Genomic DNA, 20329 nt, shown 5'->3' with positions numbered 1-20329 from the left:
GTTAGCAGAGATTTCTCTAAATTGGATCAAACTGATTAAAGGTATTAGAATGACGTCTTGTAGATCCAGATCAACTTGTTTGAAATTTTGAGACTGTTTCTCTTTTGCTTGGAAGTCACCACCAGAAATAGGTGTATGTGCTATTTGCAAATTATCTCTATTAGCGTCCAACTGTTAATTTGAAACGTCTGTTATTTGCTTGCTTGGGTCCTAGGTTAGGAACTCAACATGGAAGGACTGAAAAATGGCTCACTTAAAAGTATGCCATGCAGAGCCTTTTTAAAGGCCTGAATAGTTCTTTCTAAATTTGCTCATAGTCAAGAAAAGGAGCAATACCGTGGAATCTTTCAATATCCAGTATTACAAAGATGGCACTACTAAAAGTCAAATTCAACCAGAAGAAAAGGGTAAAACTAGCTCAGGGACTATGGCTCATGAACTGGTTTTCAGTGTTCGCAGGAATCATTGTTTTTAGCATGGGATTGTTCCTCAAAATTGAGCTCCGGAAGCGAAGTGAAGTGATGGACAATTCTGAAAGCCATTTTGTGCCCAATTCTTTGATATTGATGGGTATATTATCCTGCGCCTTCAACGCTCTTGCTGGCAAAATTTGCTATGATTCTCTAGATCCAACTAAATTTGCAAAGTGGAAGCCTTTGCTGAAACCTTACCTGGTGTTGTGTTTCTTTTTTAACTTCTTAATTTTTTTCATTGCTCTGATTTGCTTTCTCATGAGAGGTTCTCTGGAGACAACATTAGCATATGGGCTAAAAAATGGCATGAAGTTCTATAGGGACACTGATACCCCAGGAAGATGCTTCATGAAGAAGACAATTGACATGCTCCAAATTGAGTTCAGATGCTGTGGAAACAATGGTTTCAGAGACTGGTTTGAGATTCAGTGGATCAGTAACAGATATCTGGATTTTGGCTCCAAAGAAGTGAAAGAGTAAGTTGTTTAATGTGATTTTATATTATAGAATTATTTGATCTATCTCACACTAAAAAATCTACATTGAAACAGAGATGGAAGTTCAGAGTTGTTATACTACTTTTGGTTAGGATGGGTTTTCTCTCCATTTATACTTTAAATCAGGAGACCAGTATTCCAAGGTCTCAAACAGATGACCATCTCCTGACAAGTTCACCCCACATTATCTGGGGCATAAAAATGTAGTATTCTGAGCTATTATCCTCTTCTATCTAGCCTTAAATATTAAAGGACCATATAAAAACATCTAACATTTTATTTGCCATTCAACAGGCTTTCCTTTTGTATATTTAGGCTTGGAAGAACTCACTTTTTATTTATCTTTTTGATATTGTTTATTGTTAAGCATTTTTATTGGTTTTAAATTTTCATAGTTGCACAAACTAGTGAGTTTAAACATTTTTAAAAACTTAAATTTTCACAGTTGCAGAAAATTATGCAGGGGTGTCAGACAATATTTATTTAATGACAGATGTTGATTCAAAAAGTTGTCAACATCACATGTCAAAATATACAAAATAAATATCCTTAAATCAAACTCTAACATGAGTCTCAGGCAGCATTTCTTATTGGTACATTTTGATTATTATAGATGGAAATATTCCTTCATCAGCAGGTGTGTGTATAGTGAAATCAATGTTTACTCACATTTTATTGATAAAAATATAATACTTCCAAGCCTATGTATATTTCAGCTCTTCCACATCATAAACCCAGTTGCATAGAGCATTTCCCTGCCTTCTCCAGAAATAGAGTACATGAATAACAAAGTATTAAACTCTACCTGTTCTGAAGAGAATTTCCATTGAATAACACTGACTTACTGTTAAAAAGGACCTTGTCTTGCAGAACTGTTGGAATTGTTAGACTCTGGCATTGTATCACTACTTCATCTTTATGAAAGCCAGCTGAAGTATATTATTTCCTTTACTATTAATTCAGGTTTTTTTTTAAATCAAAACTACAAGGTTGTTTATCCCTTCAGCATTTTAATTTTTACTGCCCTTAATGGGTTTATTATACTCTCTCTACCATGTTGTGCTATTAATTGTTGTCTGACCTTTGGGGTTCTGTGCTTGTCCTTTAGTATAGTACTTACAACTAGTCAGCTTTGTGTGTGAGTGCTTTAATATGTGAACAAATTGCCCCCATCCTCAGATGATATGAAATTAAAGGGAAAATACAAAGAATAAATCTACTGTATTCTTCATGAAATAGGTAACAGAACATAACAGTCAACATTATCTGTAATTCTTTAAAATATAAAACCTATGAGTATCATGTTGTATCTGACAAAACAAAAGTGAGAATATCAGAGTGAAGGTACTCAGATTTTCTTGATGCACAGAAAATGAAGCCTATAAATCCTTATGACTGGAGGAGAGAATAAGATTAAATAATTCTTAGACTTTATTCAGCTAAGTGTTTAAACTGTTTTTACAAACCTTAGTGAGTTTACCTTCACACCATTCCTATGAGAAAGGTGGATAAATTGGGAAGAATAATCCTTACTTACAGTTATGGAAACTGAAACAGATGTTAAGTGACTTGCCAAAGGATACCTGGTGAATCATTGGCAGAGTCCCCAGTGCTGCACTTCAATGGCTACAGCTCTGGTACAGGGGGCAAACCTTGAACTGGGGTAAACTGTCACAGCTCCACTGAATTTTGGTAAAAGTTACATGAGATCACTCCAAGAATCTGAAATGAGGACACAGCAATAGCTGTAATGGTGTAGTGGGTTTTTTTTCCTTTTATTAATTTACTTCAGACTTTGCTGATACTTCAGACTGAATGAAAACTAAAATCAACCAGCCCTTAATGTTGTTTGCGGTTTTTCTTTTATAAAATAAATATGTCCTTGAGATCTTGGTGAACGTATATGACACACTGCTGTTAAGCTCCTGTTGACCTCATATGGCTTCTGTATTTCATAGAAAGTGGAACGGATTATTGACCAGAAACACCTTAATGGCTTGGAGGTCAGTGTACAGGAAGGTCTTAATCTCCAGATCAATTCAGGCACATAAATTCCACTCTTTTAAAAAAAAAAAGTGCAAACAAATTAACTTGTTTTATTAAAAAAAGATGTCAGTGTGAATACCCAGCAACCTTTTTGCCAAGTTAAATATTTAAGAACAGTGGCCTACAAATTTTGATTAAAATGTTATCAATTTATAATGTTTTACTGATGCACAAAGACGACTTTCTGGCTTGAGGCATTTTTGAAAATAATTTATGTAACTGTAAATGACTGAAGTGATTTAAAAAAAAAATATTCTCACATGCACCAAGCCAGATCCCTGAGTGATCTGTTTGCTTGCTTGCCATTTTGGCTGCTTTTAAAAATATTGAAGACCCACTCAACTATTATTCTGTAGCATTTTGATCTGAGACATTACAACAAATACATTTTTATTTGTTGCTTAATGTGGGAGCACTTTGAGTTGCGGAAGACGTCCTTAGATATAAATAACTACTCGAAAACATAATGAGATGTTCACCCTACTAGCATTATCTGAAGATTTGTGAGCTGTAACTTAATCCATCAACAACAGAAGGGCAAAGCACTGGGAGAAAACAGGATTATATTGTGTTTAAAAAATAGGGTCTTGCTCAGGAATATGAGATTCCTGGCAATTTCCTTTTGTAGATTTGCCCAACACTAAGGTGGGAAGTAGAATGAATTTTTTTAAAAAAATTCAGCTTCCCATCAGGTTGAGTCTATTGGCCCAATTCTGATCTTCAATTCAGAATTGTGTGTATTGCAGAGGACTCAGTATAGTCACAGGATGTGCATCTAGGGTGAAATCCAGGCCTCACTGACGTCAATGGCAAATCTCCTGTTGATTTCAGTGGCACCAGGATTTCACCTGCAGCATCTGATTTTTCTTTTTAAACATGATTCATGGTCTACTGAAATGAAAGGGATTCTGGGTGTTCATGTCAGTGGGAGTTAGAACAGAACCTAAGCATGCTACATTCAGAACTGGATTCTGTTTGGTATTCAGAGACATTTAGACTATGGTTTCAAAGCTTTGCACCTACAAAACCATTCATTTGTGCATGCTGCTACCCATTTGGCTGTCAGTTGACACACACACACACGCACGTATTTTGCGGTCACCCTCATGGAGCACAGCTTTGAAAATATAGCCTTCGTTGGCAGTTACAGGTGATCGAGGAGGAGATTTCAGGGTTTTAAAATTTCCCAAAAGGTTTTTACATACTTCGCATGTCAGAGTCTGTTTCACATGGGCACCAAATGTAAAGGTGTTAGATAAGCTGGGGATATTTGCTGGCGCTCCAGCCATCAAAGTATTTTTGCCCCTCTCAATTTTTGGTGGAAACAGGCACAGATATTTACAGTGATTGGGTGCTTTATAAATATCTAGCTGGACACACCGAGGCACAAATAATTAGATTAAATGGTTATTTTATTGAGTGCTGAATTCGAAAATGGAGTACAACAGGTCAATAATTCCTGCACAGACTTCAAACACCCTTGTACATATCATTGCTAAAGCACGCTTATTTTAAATCCTGGGTGACTTTCACTAAAGTTAATTAGTGTACCCTGATATTGGCTATTGTCAAAGAAAAGATGATGGATTAGTGGTGGTGCTGGGTACGACAGCCCCAGTGACTGGGGTAGATCTTTATCCATGGCCATGGATGGCAGTAATCCTCTCCGATTACCTCTCATGAAATTTACCTCTGTCTTTAATATTGTTTAATTTCCCATATTATTGGGGATGGAACGTTGCTATTTCAACAAAGATGATGCCTAGGTCTACAGAGAGGAAAAGCAGGTGCAGGCTTTTCATGGTAAGTGTACATGAGTGTATATATGGAGGACACAGACAGGATCTTTAGAAAGTGCATGATCATAAAACACTTGGGAAACTATTTTGCCTTTGGTTCCCCCTTTCTCATGTATTCAAATTCTCACTCAGCTGAATATTATCTATGTATTTACACTTTCTTCTGCCCTTTGCCCATTCATAGTCGAATTAAAAGCAATGTGGATGGAAGGTACTTGGTTGACGGAGTTCCCTTCAGTTGCTGCAATCCTAGTTCCCCAAGACCCTGCATCCAGTACCAAGTCACTAACAACTCAGCTCACTACAGCTACGACTACCAAACAGAGGAGCTCAACCTGTGGAATCGCGGCTGCAGGGAGGCACTTCTGCTCTACTACAGCAGCATGATGAGCTCCATGGGTGGTGTTGTCCTCTTTGTCTGGCTTTTTGAGGTAACATGCTGACATGGCAGTTTCTCCATCTATGTCTGTTTGATTAGAACGGTGATTGTAGAAATAGTCTGTGTTATCCATTGAAAAATGTACTTCTCATTTAACATAGCTATTTAAAATAAATAATCCACCAATCTATGGATGGCAAATCTAAAACAATAGCTAATGCTTGTTTTGTGGCCTACAATATTTTGTGCTGTGCATCAGAATTAGTCAGCTAACAGAGGAACAGGTTAATTTATAAAACCAGCCCCTCTTCCCAGGGTTGTACTGAGATATCATGGACAAATAGTCAGAAAGAAAAAAGGTACCAGATTTCATTTCTGTTTCAATACAAAATACAGTTTTAGGAGAAAATAATGAGAGAGAGAGAGTCACAGACAACTGAGAGTCAAAAATATTAAACCCATAAGTCAAAAATGGCTAGTGTATTTTGGAGCAGAAAGTGAAAGTAAAATTCAGTGAAGAGATCAAGCCATCCCTAACATTTGGATCTGGAGCCAGGTTCAGAGTCCAAACACAACAAGGTTCAGTGGTGTTCAGATCCAGGATTTTTGTTTAGGCCTCCTGACTGATTCTATCAAACTACTTGAGCACAGATGATAGGTTAGTTGAACTGGCTAAATGTAGAACAGGAATTCATTTCCATTCTGCTTCTAAAAATCATAGTATGTATTATTGTCTAAAAACAGCACATTGCAATTATTACTGGACACCATTACTGGTAGTGGAGTTTTGTTTTTAAGCTACATTCTGTACAGTGCGAGGAAGACGTTTTCTGCATTTGGGTGAATGCCAGCTAACTGGCTATAGTAGTTAGTGAATACTGAACGTGAATGGAGTCAGAGCATCGGCTGGAACTGGCTGGAGTTGGTATGAGGGAGCAGGTACGGAGCCTGCCAGGATAGCAGGAGGGAGCCAGATCAGCAGGGAAGGGTGCAGTTCAGGTTGGGAAATATGCGGAAGCATACTTTGCAGTATACCTAAAATGGCTGCTGCCAGTAGGGAGCAGCCATTTTAAATATTTCATTCTGATGCGGAGTTACTTTTAAGTTTAAATAAATACAAATCAATGACTTATTACAGCCCTAATATAAAGTGGTGGTGTGTTGTCTGCATATATTTTACTTCCTCTTTAAAAGGATAAATTTGCTTTTTATTCGCAAATACAACTGAAACCTTCAATTTCCTCCCTACCTCTAAAAATCATTGCATACCCAAAGGAAAAGCAGAACATACAGCGTTTGTTTTTTTTAAAAAATGAACAATCCCCACCCATCGCTGACATTGATGCTTCTTTTAAAAACATATAATATGGGGGGAAAATCAGCCAGCAACTTTATGGAAAATCAAAACCAAGAGACATTACAAACAGAGGAGTGGAAATACATTTCTTATTTGTACTGATATATATGAAAAAAAGCAATGAATTACAGGATGGAGGAGCAGACCATATGGTAATGCTAATCAAATGTAAATTAAATCATGAATCAGGCCCCAGAAATATTGAAATCGATAGAAATCATTAAATGAAAAAAAAAAATTTGCTTTTTAGTTTCCAGACCTTCAGGGTGCAGCCAGGTCACATTTTCAAGCTTTTCTCTGCAGGAATAAGGAGTGGAATTTTTTTCTTTCATTTTTTCAATGAAAGGTGTGATTTTCATACAATCAGAGGATGCCAGGAACTGGGGCTCCTGAAAAACACCGAACAGCGTGAGACTCATAATACAACTATGAGCAATGGCAATACTGAGCTATATTTATTGTTTTAAGATGGGACACCTCATATGTGGCTGGCCTGATGTTGTAGTGTCAGAGCAGGGGATCCAGATTTGGGTCTTGAGCTCCCTCTGCTACCAAGAACAGGATGCTATGGAAGAACTCAGTCCCTGTCTAACCAGATGAAGAATCACATTTATGACCGTCTCCTTGCTTAGCAAAGGGAAGGCTACCATTACATGGGGTCCTTGAAAGAAGTCAATCTAGGAAACCAACAATCACCAATTTATACAATAATATTACAGTTCTTTCTTTAGATTCATGTCAGTATTAAATAAGGAGAAGACTATTCTATACTGGGTAATATTACTAAAGGGACACTGACCCCTTGGCTTAGGTGAGAATTCAGCCTACCTACAAACTGAAATCAGAAATTATCCTTCAAATTCTAAATAAGAACAGTCATGCTGGGTCAGACCAACAGTCTATCTAGCCCAGTATCCTGTCTGACAGTAGCCCATGCCAGATGCTTCAGAGGAAATCAACAGATCAGGGCAATTATTAGGTAAGTCATCCTCTGTCGTCCAGTCCCAGTTTCTGGCAAGTCAGAGGATTCAGTATACCCAAAGCATGTGGTAGCATCCCTGACCAACTTGGCTAATAACCATTGATGGACCTATCCTCCATGAATGTATCTAATTCTTTCTGCACCAGTTTTGGCCTTTGCAACATCCCACAGCAATGAGTTCCACAGGTTGGCTGCGTGTTATATGAAGTACTTTTGTCTGTTTTTTTTTAAAATATGCAGCCTATTAACTTCATTGGGTGCCTTTAGTTCTTGTGTTATGTCAAGGGGTAAATAACATTTCCCTACTCACTTTCTCCACACTATTCATAATTTTATAGACCCCTCTCATCCCCCTCCCTTAGATCTCTCTTTTCTAAACTGAACAGTGCCAATCTCTTTATTCTCCCCTCTTATGTAAGCTGTTCTATACCCCTAATCATTTTCATTGCCCTTCTCTGCACCTTTCCCAATTCTACTATATCTTTTTTGAGATGGAGCAACCAGAACTACAAACAGTATTCAAGATGCGGGCATACCATGGATTTATATAATGGCACTAGGATAGGTTTTGTCTTATCTATCCCTTTTCTAATGGTTCCTAACATTGTAAAGCTTTTGTGACTGCTGCTGCACATTCAGCAGAGAATGTTTTCAGAGAATTAACCACGGTGATGCCAAGATCCCCCTTTTTTTATTTTAGTTAATTTAGCTAATTTAGACCCCATCATTTTGTATGTATAATTGGGATTATGTTTTCCAATATGCATTACTTTATGCATTCCAATATGCACTTAACATTGAATGTCATCTGCCATTTTGTCACCCAGTTTAATGAGATCCCTTTGTAACTCTTCACAGTCAGCTTTGGACTTAACTATGTTGAGTAAGTTTCTATCATCAGCAAACCTTGCCATCTCACTGTTCACCCCCTTTTCCAGATCATTTATGAATGTCACACAGTATAGATCCCTGGGGAACTCTGCTATTTACCTCTCTTCTATGGGGAAAACGGACCATATAGTCCTACCCTTTATTTCCTGTCTTTTAACCAGTTTCTGATCCATGAGAGGACCTTCCGTCTTATCCTCTGACTCTTTAGATTGCTTAAGAACTGTTGGGAAGGGACCTTGTCAAAGGCTTTTGGAAAGTGCAAGTACACTATATCAACTGGATCACCATTGTCCACGTTTGCTGACACCCTCAAAGAACTGTAATAGATTGGTGAGGCATGAGTTCCCTTTACAAAAGCCATTTCTCTCATTTTATTTTCATCTACGCTGGGTGGCTGAGAAGCCAAATAAAAACACCACCATAGCTTCCCGATTTTGCTTTGTACCCGGAAACAGTGAGAGTTCAAACTAGCTGCACTGCAACAGCACCTAACTAGTAAGCACCATGCCATGTTTTCAGAGCTGTGTGTATTCCCTCCGATTGTTTCAGTGATACTGGTATGCAGAGAGAGGAATAAAGAGCAAAGAGGCATTGACTCCATCTGTCTTTAGAACCATTAGCAAGTACTGTAAAGACCATTTCATTTCAAGCTTCTATGGGAAACATTAGAAGCAAACAGTGAATAAATTGTTAAGTATTAAAGCTCCTTTGTTTATAAAAACACATGACACGCCATATCCTCTGGGAACATTTAGACTCTACATAACTGACCATCTTCAATGTAAAAAAAAAGTTCAAACCACCTTCTGGCTAATCTGCTTCAGGATAAATCCCAGGTAAACAGATGGGCTTTCCCTCTGAAGGTCAACTAATTCAAACTCTGGTGACTTTTCCTACCTGTTTTAACCAGTCCAGAGAGCAATTTCCAGACCTAAGGACTGTCCAGGAAATGCAAACTAAAGATTACCAGCAGAGGAGGCTCATCTGGTAGCTAAGACTCTCAGAAAACATTGTATAAAACAGATATACATGGATCTCAGCTGTCACAATGGCTCAGAGTGAGAGGTGGGTTCTTAGGTAGGCCTCATGAGTGGTGTAAGAGTAAACCCAACACTTAGAATTGGACCCTGAAGCAAGTAGGAGGCAAATGGAGCCTTTGAAACACACAGGATGTGCTCTGGATGACTCAGCCTGAAAAGCAAACATGCAGCTGCATTCAACACTTGATGAAGGCTCCTAGTGACTTTTAAAGGTAGCCATATATGCAACATGTTCCAGAAGTCTAACAGGTAGGTAACATAGGCATGGATCATTGAAGGGACGTCTATGGCAGTGAAAGGAGGTCTGTTATCCCAATAAATTGGTAAAAGAGCTAGAGGTAAGCCAGAGGTCTAAAATGACCCCATTGACTAAAGTTGAGCTGACTCCTTCAGTAGAACAAGCAGTCACCATTAGCCCATCATGAGATCCATGTGACACTTCCCCTGCCCACCAGCATACCTGTCGCATCTGAATTGATCCTCAGCCAGCTGAGTATGCCTTCTAGCTCAGTCAACCGCTGCGAGAAAGAAGAGAACCCACACCGTTGGTGTTAAAGAAGATTTAAAGCTAAATGTTGTCATTATACTGATGGCATTGCAGCCAAGACCATCCCCACCTCCTCACCGAGCAATCTCACATGTATGTTGACCAGATGAAAGAGTCAGTGATTAACAACTCAGAACTTTAAAAAAGGGAAGAACACGAAAACCAGTCAAGGGATGGCTTTAGGCATCCCCCCAAGATCCTGCAGCAAGTCAACAATGCATCACTATTCACTATTCAAAGGTGCTAATAAAACTAATATTTATCACAGATGTTTACTGATCTCCTCTTGGCAATGGACAATCAATGAAACCAATGAAGCTTTCAGACCACAACTATCACTACTTCTCTGATGGACTGTAATTAGCCAAGGATCTACAGCTGAAACGCATACCAGTGAGGCACCAAAAAGGGTATTTTTGAAGTTGAGACTCTACTCCAGTTACATTGATTTTGCTGATAACATGAACATTTCATTGGCATGGAGATATGAAGGTAGGTTTCTTGTAACTGGTACGTTGAGAGGGCTCTGCATAATCACATTTACGGGCACTGTGTGTGTCACCTTGCGGTAAAACCGTATTCTTGGTGACACTGCTAGAAGGGTCTTGCATCTCCTTCCCCTCCCCTCTGCATCACCAACATTCTGAGGCTATATAGGGAGTGGAGTGCACTCGCCACTTTCCACCGCAAAGCTAGAGACACCCAACAACAAAGACTCCGACAGAGAGGGGAAGGGTGAGAGAAGTGTGAATATGCAGAGCCCTCGATGAACTCCAGTTACAAATAAGTAACTTAAATTTCTTCCAGTGGCTCTGCACAGTCCCACTTACAGGACAGACTGATAAGCAGTACTTGAAACTAACTTGGAGGTGGGAACAGGATCCTAATTCAATAGACAAGCATTGCCTCGCCAAATCCAGCATCCATCCTAGAGGCCAAGTCCAAAGCATAGTGTTGAGTGAAAGTGTGCACCACAGTCCCTCTTGCAGCTCTGCAAATTTCAGCAACTGGCACCTGCTTAAGAGAAGTGAAGGAAGTAGCCACAGCTCTAGTGGAATGCAGTGGAATCGAAGTAGATGCAGGAACTTTTGCTAGTAATAGTCAGTAACACATGATCGATCTGTGAAGGAACTGTATAACCCACATGGTGTTTAGCATAAGACAAACAATCTAGATGATTTACAAAAACTTTTAGTTCTATCTTAGTAGTAAAAAAGGGCCCTTCTGGCATCTAAAGTGTGTAGGACAGATTCCTCCGATTGGAATGCAGTTTAACAGAAAATGCCAAATTAAGTGTCGGATGTTGAAATCAGACACCTCAGGAAAGCACCTAGGATCAGATCTGAGAACTACCTGGGCCTTATGAAAAGAAGTGAAAGGCGGATCAGCCGTTAGGACATTCAATTCACTCCCTCTCCTGTCCACCATAATAGCAATAATGAAAACTGTTTTGATAGATAAATAATAGGCAGAACATTCAGCCAAGGGTTCAAAGGGTGATTTCATCAGCATGGCCAACACCAAATTGAGATCTCAAAAAGGGACAGGCTCTCTAAGAGGGGAATACAAAGTTGATAAATTTTGTGACCAAACGATCAACAAACAGCAATCTACCATTAACTAAAGTGTGATACTCTGAGATGAATGCCCAGTGATCTTTTAATGCTGTGTTAGATAACCCTTGAGATTTTAAATACATTCAGTATTCCAGGACAAAGAATAGAAGCAGATACATGGAATCAGGTTTTCCCATCATCCAGGCCTGAAATTTGATCCACTTTAAGCAGAAACAGCTTCTAGTAGATAATTTTCTAGAGTTAATTAGTATGTCCTGCACAAAGAACATGACTGCTCAAGAGCAGAGTCAAGGTCTGACCATCCACCATCAGGTGAAGAGACTGTGGGTCCGGGTGAAAGATCTTGCTCTCCTGCTGAGACAGTAGCTTGGAAACAGAAGAAGATTCATATAGACTCTGCCAGACCGTTTCATAAGATCAGTAAACTATTGTTGACATGTCCAAGACAGGGACATGAGAATCATCCTTGCCCTGCCCTGATGTTGGTTTCTCACTAACTGGATCAATTGAAGGGGGGGGGGAGGGGGGGAGGCAAATATCAAACCCTTTCCCCAGTACAGAAGGAAAGCATCTGACAGGGATAGACTGTCCCTGTCCATTCTGGAACAGAAGAGGTGACACTTTGTGGGACCTCGTTGCAAACAGGTCCAGCTCTGGTCAACCCCAGCTGGGGAATATAGTCTGAACCAACTGATCCTTTAGGGACCATTCAGGCATCTGAGAGCTGTCTCTGCTGAGATGATCTGTGACTACATTGGTTTTTCCAAGCTAATTTAGGGCCACAAGATAGCCATAGTGACTGATACACCAACCCCAGAGACCTACTCTGCACGCAGGAGAACAGAATGAGCAGCCCCTGCTTGTTAATGTAATACCTTGCCAATATATTGTCTGCCACCACCTGTACAACCCTCCCCTGTAGGTGAGGAAGGAATAACCTGACAGGCCAGATGAACAGATCTCGATTCCAACTTGTTTATGTGCAGGGCTCTCTCCCAATACGAGTGCCCTCGAACTGTCAAATGCATCCCCCCAATCCTTGTTTGACACATCTGAAATTACCATCCGAGATGGATCCGGGGGATTGAACCTCTGAGCACATTCACTCTGACTGACCACTATTCTAGGGAGACTGACATTCTGGGGCATAGTGCGACATGAAGGCTTGGTCTGTAGACCTGAGACATCTAGTGCTGCATAGGTCTGATTCTCAGACATGCAAATAAAGTCACATAATTAGTGGCTGCCATCAGACCCCAGGAGACCACAAAGGAATTTTACTCTGAGTGAGACACTGTTGAGTTTTTAATAGATATGGCTCATCTTGAGAAATCTGACCTCTGCTAGGAAGGCTCTCCCTCCCACAGAGTCCAGTATGGACCCTACAAAGAGAATCCTTTGTGTAGGACAGGAATTGACTTTGCACAGTTGAGAAGAAGCCTGGAGGTCTGAAAAAAGAATGGTCTTTGCGCACACTGGCCTTCAGTAGACAATTGTCCAAACAGATGTAAACAAAAATACCCTGATTTCTCAGGTGAATCACTGCCAGAGACAGGCACTTTGTAAAAACTCAGGTGATGTGGAGAGATCAAATGAGAGCACCCTGTACTGAAAACGGCATTCATCCAGCACAAATTGAAGGTACTTTCGATGATTGTGACAAATCGATTGATGAAAATATGCATCCTTTAAATCAAGAGTCGCAAACCAATCCATGACTGACAGCAAAGGTACTATGGAACCAAAACTTCCAAATGTACTTATTCAGGTCCCTTAGGTCTAGAGATTTTGTCTGATACATCATTTCTCCGCACCCAGAAAGTAACAGCAGTAAAAGCCACGACTCCTCCAGCATTTGGGGACCTTCTCAACTGTTCCTATCCGTAGCAACTTATCTAATTCTGCAAGAACAACAGTCCCATGAGAGGGGTCCCTGAAGAGTGAAGGGTAGGGTGAATTGGGGAGAGGCCATTTCTGGGGAGAGCTACAATCTCTAGTACCCATAAATCCTATGTAACTTGCCTTGATGTATTGATAATGCAGAGCTAGTCTGTCTCCAGAGAACAGTTGGTTGGTCCTGATTTGCTGCTTCTTGACTCCTGATCATCTCATCAAAAACGACACTTGTTGTTCTGCCACAAAGACTCTAATGAGGAAGCAGGTTGTTTAGATTTAAACTTTGGCTTCAAAGACCTTTTTCCATGTTGACTCTGGAAGGCAGAAGGCTGCTGGTATTGTTGACATCTCTGAGTGGATGAAAAGTAAGACGAAGACTGGGGAGTACTGTCGCTAGTACCAGAAAGGAGTAGAAGGCCTCCTCATAACAGAGGGAATCTATCTAGAAATTGGGCCGCCTGTCTCATGTCCTTTAGTTTTTTCCAGCAGGCCTTTTGTCTTTTCATCACTGAAAAGATCCTCCGTTTTCAAAGGAGAGTTCCTCCAGCTTACGCTTAGTATCTAGAGTTAGGGAGGATGAAAAAAACCAAGCATGCCTCCTCATGGTTACAGCAGACACCAATGCCCTGGCAGCAGACTCTGAAGCATCAAAAGAGACCCCCACGGAATGCTTGGCTACATTTCCAACCTCCTTCTGTTGTCAGGTAAGTCTTGTAAAAACAATGTGAGCTTCTGCCATCAATGGAATTGGTAGCAAGCCATGACCACCTGAGAATTCACCGTCAATGAAAAGTACACCTTTCGCCCCAACCGATCAATCTTTTCCCTTCCTTGCCAGCTGGGGGGGCGGGGGGGAAGGGGGGAGTGTGGTTGTCCAGATTTTTCCTGTTTCTGGCAGCAGCCACCACCAGTGAATTAGGGTGCATATGAAAGCAGGAAAACCCTTCAAAGGGCATCTGATACAAACCTGTGATCTTTCTTAGAAACATTTTGACAAGGAGCAGGCATGGTGCACACAGATTTAGCCAGCTGTAGCAAACCATCCAAAATTGGTAGGGATATTCTGTATTGAAGTAGCACCAAGGATATCAAACACCAGGTGAGAAGTTTATTCCACAGGCATTGCAGAAAGATTTAAAGTGGCCCTCATAAAATCCGCGAAATCATGGAACTGTGTAGCATCTTTGGAAGGAGAAGAGGTGATAAACCAGGTTCCTAGTCCACTTCCAAATATTCTTGTTTAAAGAGAAGGGTTACACCTCATCTTCCTCAGACAGCATTTCAGGGATCACTGTCTAATGTCAACAGATCTGGAAGAGTCAGATCCCAGGATTTCTGGACTGCTGGATCCTTTACAGATGAAACATTACCTCTCCATCCATGTGGAGGGTAACTGAAAATTCCTGAGGTGGCCCTGAATAAGACCACTGGCCTCAGAACTGCCAGTCTCCCCAACAGCTAGAGTAGGGGGAACATGCCTACAGGAGGCAGACCAAAGAGTGATACAAAATGACCCAAAGATCTCTGCGTTCTTCCCGTTTTCCTCCTGGTAAGGATCCTGTTCTGGATCGGAGATAGAATGTACTGAGGATAACAAAGGATCCAGAGAGATGTATGGAGATCCAGCTTTGTGGGGACCTCGTAGGCGTAGTAGGGGGAAGAAGGATAGGATGTTTTGCGAACAGGCAAATGACACCTTCTGGCCTCTTCTTCGTAACAGGAGATGAGGAAGACGATCTTGAAACTGGGGAAACATGCCTCCTTTTAGAGCACGAGTGACACTGAAGAGAGGAGTGGGGAGTGCAAGAGTGTTCCAGCTGATGTTGCTAAAAGAAGGTTCCAACACAAGGCACCACATGGTGACACAGAGCCCATAAGTGGGAATATGCAGACACACTTGAAGAACTAACCGTTCTGTTCAGCACCTTGATACAATATTAATGGGTGCTATACAAAAACTTCTTTATGGTAGATAATTTACCAAACAGTTCAGTTTAACAAGAAACAGATCATTGATCTGTGCTCTCATACAGGACATACAAGTTCACTTTTCAACCATTAACCCACCGGCTCCCGAGACAGTCAGAAGCTGGAACTGTGGTGGAAAAGGTGGGCTGAGCCACTGGAGGAGATGCGCATTGCATTGCTCTTTAGTAAGTCACTCTCAGTCCATATCAGAGGTGTGTTTTGGGGCTCAGAATTTTAAAACCACAAAGTGAGACCTTGTTAGAAAAGGGAGTCTTAAATTGTGGGATGTAATAAGGAACCTTGTCTGAAGCTGTTTCAGCTACACTAGCTGCCAAAACCATATCAAAACAATTCAGAGCAGTTGAGAACTATATGCACTATAAAATGGTGGGAACGCTTATGAGCCAGCCATAAAGGAACTTCTGCTCATGAGCAATGGAGTAGCACAGTGAAAATTACTTGCTGTATAGTTATATGAAGACTACATTTTGGGTCCACTCTTGTAAACCTTTACTCACAGCAGTAAATCATTGATGGCAATGGCACTAATTTCATGAGTAAGGGTGGCAGGATTGGGACCAAAATTGGAAGGATTGACCTCAAGATTGACAGAAATCAGTTAATGTCTAAGAGTTATTTGTGAAAATTAAATGTTCACTTTGATCTTGGTATAAAATGGTGTCAGTTGCTAAAGTTTTTATTTTGTGAATTCATGAGAAAATACTCAGTGCTTTCCAGGAGCAGGTTCCGGAAGCATTTGTAGCGGACAATGACATGCGTCTTTTTTTGTTGTATGGTCCCATTCTAAAGAGGAGATAAAAGGTACTCGATAGTATATAGCCAACTTTCTTTCCAGCTGCCCTTGGGGAGATACGTGGAGTAGCTAGGGAAGTCTGTGTTAGATTTTTTTTTTCCCCCTTTCTGTTCTTGAGTAAGAGAAGACAAAATTGCCTGCAGCATTTGTAGGGTGGAATTGAGGGGTAACCAAAAGTAGTCTTATTTAACTAGGGATCTGAGACAGTGTTCAACCATAACCCTGATGTTAGGGATGGTTAAAATCAGACGTAGTCTTACTGACACTCCAGATCTTGGCAGCCCAATCTTTATTGTTGTCCAAAATCTGGATCTGAACTTTGCAACTGATCCTAAGGGGCTGAACCAAATCACAGATCTGCATCACTCCCATCACAAATTTGGATTGAAGTTTTGCAGCTTGCCCCTATCCCTTAAAGGGTCTCTTAATGAATACTAATATTTACACATTAATGACTCCTTTCATCATAAAAATCTCAAAGTACCTTACCACTATCAATTAAGTCACAACTGTGCTGTAGACAGAGAGCAATCACTTCAATGAAGCATGGCCATTAGGATTTAATGTGTTAACAGCCTACAGTAACAACACAACTGTTTAGGATAAGAAAAGTGAGGTGGAATACTGTACAGGGTTGAAATGGCAGGGGAATTTAGGAAGACAATGCAGTTACTACGGTTGGAATTTCGGCAGGATAATGGGGCTAACACTCTACTCGTTGAACAAATGCCACGAGATTATTAATAAGTGGACTAGACCTTGTTTCTGAATTAACCCTATTGCGCTCTCTTCCTGTTTTTAGCCTACCTGCTCTTCTATTATGCTGCATAAAGTTGGCTCTTCTAGAGGCAGTGCTTCCTTCCTCTCACTAGTGTCTCTCAGTCAGCTCAGTCTTCTCCATAAATACAACACAGCAGGAAGCTGAGCAGTTCAGAACAGCATTAGGAGACAGAAGAACTCTTAAAAACAAAAGGTTCCCATACGGCATCTTATTCTCCGAAGTCAGAGTTGAGGTCTAATGGGTTCCTCCGTGAGTGTCAGTGGTGTTAAACCACCCTAACACCATAGAAAATATATGATGGAGGTTTCTGAAACTGGTAAATATTTTACCCAAATAATTTTTTTTTCAGATTTAAACAATGACGAATACACTGGTGTTGCTTCTTGTGTTGCCTTTACCTTTTTAAATATAAAAAGAAAACAGAACTACAAATGAATTAGCTGATGGTCCACACACTAAACTCACTAGGGTCCTGGACCTCATGACCAGGTTTTTGTTCAGGACAATCTCCTTGATCATATTAAGATATGTGCCAAAGACAGTAAGTCAGCATGAAAATGAGTTTATGTTTAGTTAAAATAGACTGAAGGTACTAAAGCTGATGTTGCTCAAAGTTTTATTAAGGTCGAGTGCAGAGACATGGGACTTGCCATTCAAATGCCTTTGGAAAGGCTATACTCCACAGAGCAGCAGCGTCTGATGAGATGGAGAGGCACTTTTACAACAAGCTGAGTCAGAGGCACAAAAAATCACCATTGGGCAGCAGTCTGACATGTTGTAATACCTACTTCTTGACTTTGTGGGTATTCCCTCAGCAAGATTCCATGTCACCACCATCCGTGAGCCAAATATCAGAAATCATGGATGAGAGCACATCACCTGGTGGTTATTTTGTGGTTCCTCCCTCATTCCAGGCAACATAATTTCTCCTTTCTACTGCCCCATTCTCTTGCCTTGCTCCTCGGGGTCTTTACTTCTCCTCCCACTCCTTGCTATGCCATCCTGCCTCCCGCTTCTGACCCTTTGGGGGCAAGGGAATCTCTCCACTTTCTTCTTCCTCCTAGCTACTCAAAAGAAGGGAGAGTTCATGCAACTCATTTAATCTTGGGGGAATCTCATACCACTGCTCTGGGTTGCACAGCCTTTTTGAGCCTGTCAGAGAGCATTCCTGTGCCTGGCACTGCACTGCAATCACCTGAGATGCAGGTAGAGAAAATGGAGTACTGCTCAGACCTGCAGAGGCTCATATACCACCAGCAGGGCTCAAGAGTCAACTTACAGGTTGAGTATTACTTCTGTGGTGCTAGAGGGTGAAGCTATTCAGCCGTGCGCATGTGCAGAAGGGGTTTACTGCATTTCATTGCCCTTTTCCAATGCATCCTACGCAGGTGTCTGTGATGGTTGGTTTGCGTCTTTTGCAAACTGCTCTGGAAAGCATCGCCAATCCTGAGGATCCTGAATGTGAAAGCGAGGGGTGGCTGCTGGAGCAGAGCCTGACAGACACTTTCAAATCCGCATTAGAAAGTTTGAAAAAGATTGGTAAGTTCAATCAAGTGGATGCAGGTGCTGAAGGGGCTGAAGGCGAGGAAGGTGGAAAGACTCCAGCCATCTCAACAGTCAGTTGAGCTTCTCGACAGAGGTGGACTTTATCAAAGAAAAATGAAAAAACTGAGAATTGTGAATACGTACTTTAGAAAAATGTATAAACCATCACAAGTATACATTTCTACATACTTTTTTATATGCGGGGTATGCTATATAGTGCACTTTGGGATAATATATTTACCTATGTTCATAGTGAGTGTAATGGTCTCCATAACTTCTATGGGAAATGACCACAATTAGGGCTTTAAGACTCCATGCTCACTTGTTCGGGACAGTAGGGTCTACACATATCTGCATGATAGTTAGACTTCAAAAGATTTTTTTTTTTAAATTGGCTGACATCACTTTGTGACCCTTTCCATTTTTTTTTTTTTTTTTTTTTTTTTGGTAATGTAAAAAGGGCATTTGAAAACTTAATTGTTTTTTACTCACGTTTACACATTTATTTGAGCAACATACTTTAATGTTTAAAGTTAAAAGGCAAACAGGTTGGTATTTTGTGGAGTAAAATCTTTAAAAATAAACCTGAAAGAAAGTTTTTCAGAAATGTATATAACTTTTAGATTACCTGGTATTATCACAAATCTCTCATATAATATGATGTCTGTTAATATGCTAAGAGATGGTATTTTCTTTCATGTTCACCACAAGATGAACAGAATAAAAAACAATTGTACTGAGAATTTATGCACTGTGTAAAAATTGTAATTAAATAGAACAGTGCAACTAACATGACAATAACTAAGATACGGCTTATGCTTACTGTTTCTGAGGATGTTTTTCAGCCATATATCCTGAAGGGGTATGGAAGATATTATACTGAATTTTATATTTAAAGTAATTTAAACTATATTTAAACTAAAGGGTGAAATCAAGCAATCATATGCCAGTTATGGTTATTCTGTACATATGTTTAAAATAATATGAAACCTAAGCTCTTTCTCCAGAGAATTCCTTGCAACCAACTCATAACAAAAAATGGCACCTTGGAAATTAACACTTAAAGCATTAGAGGAGCTTTCCAAATTATTTACAAATCTATTCCATTTGTCCTTAAGTAGAAAAATGCATTAAACCTATCCTTAGACCACTGGAAAAAATTAGGACTAATCTAATCTTTGAGAAGATTATTTTGCCAGATTATGATCCTTTGATTTCCTTTATCACTTACCACATGATAAAAGGTGCTAAAAGGAGAAAATTTAGGGTGTCATTCTATTAATTCTTTGTCAGAGATTTACTTTTAGGTGCACTTGGAACACATTGTATATCACTCAAAATATGGTGGTAGCCAGAGAAACACCAAGGCTCTAAGAAGCTGGAATAAAACATAGAATGAATTTGCTGTGTACGGGCTCTTGAAAAGGGATATCTGGGGTATTTGTTTGCACAGCTGCCGGACAAGCCCAGGCAAAGAGACAAACTGTAGAGGGCAAAACCTAGCCTAACCTACATTGTTAGTAGTATAGGTACAGTTCTAAAGAATTAAGCATCTGCAATGGTCAGGCACTGAGCTTTTTAAACTTCCCTCTGCAAAAGTTTTACTCTTTTGTCTAATTGAGGGTATTTTCTCTCAACCACATTTTACCAATCTAGTTGATTGCTGGTCTTCAGATGCTTTGTCTACAGCTGCCTAATCAGTGTTCAGCTAAATAGCTATATTTTCTAATGAATTGC

The 20329-nt window shown here is 40.2% G+C and overlaps 2 protein-coding genes across 5 annotated transcripts in view; one reads left to right on the top strand and one right to left on the bottom strand.

Moving 5' to 3' along the window:
* Positions 1-368: 368 nt before the first annotated feature.
* PRPH2 (peripherin 2) lies at positions 369-19292 on the top strand. Its single transcript, XM_077813834.1, has 3 exons — positions 369-949; positions 5000-5246; positions 18436-19292. The coding sequence occupies exons 1-3, from the start codon at positions 369-371 to the stop codon at positions 18670-18672; spliced, it is 1065 nt and encodes a 354-aa protein (XP_077669960.1). The 3' UTR covers positions 18673-19292.
* The window catches only part of UBR2 (ubiquitin protein ligase E3 component n-recognin 2), a 124526-nt gene continuing 110820 nt past the window's right edge, over positions 6624-20329 (bottom strand). For 3 of the 4 annotated variants that reach the window (XM_077813828.1, XM_077813826.1, XM_077813829.1), the window contains one exon: positions 6624-6940. The gene's annotated coding sequence lies outside the window, so the exon portion shown is untranslated. Of the gene's footprint in view, positions 6941-9924; positions 9983-20329 lie in introns of all 4 variants that reach the window. The other variant, XM_077813827.1, reaches the window with a different exon arrangement.

The sequence above is a fragment of the Eretmochelys imbricata genome, chromosome 3, assembly GCF_965152235.1.
Source record: "Eretmochelys imbricata isolate rEreImb1 chromosome 3, rEreImb1.hap1, whole genome shotgun sequence".
Classification (NCBI taxonomy): Eukaryota; Metazoa; Chordata; order Testudines; family Cheloniidae; genus Eretmochelys; species Eretmochelys imbricata.
Note: the sequence above shows the minus strand (reverse complement) of the source record. Positions and strands in the feature narration are given on the sequence as shown.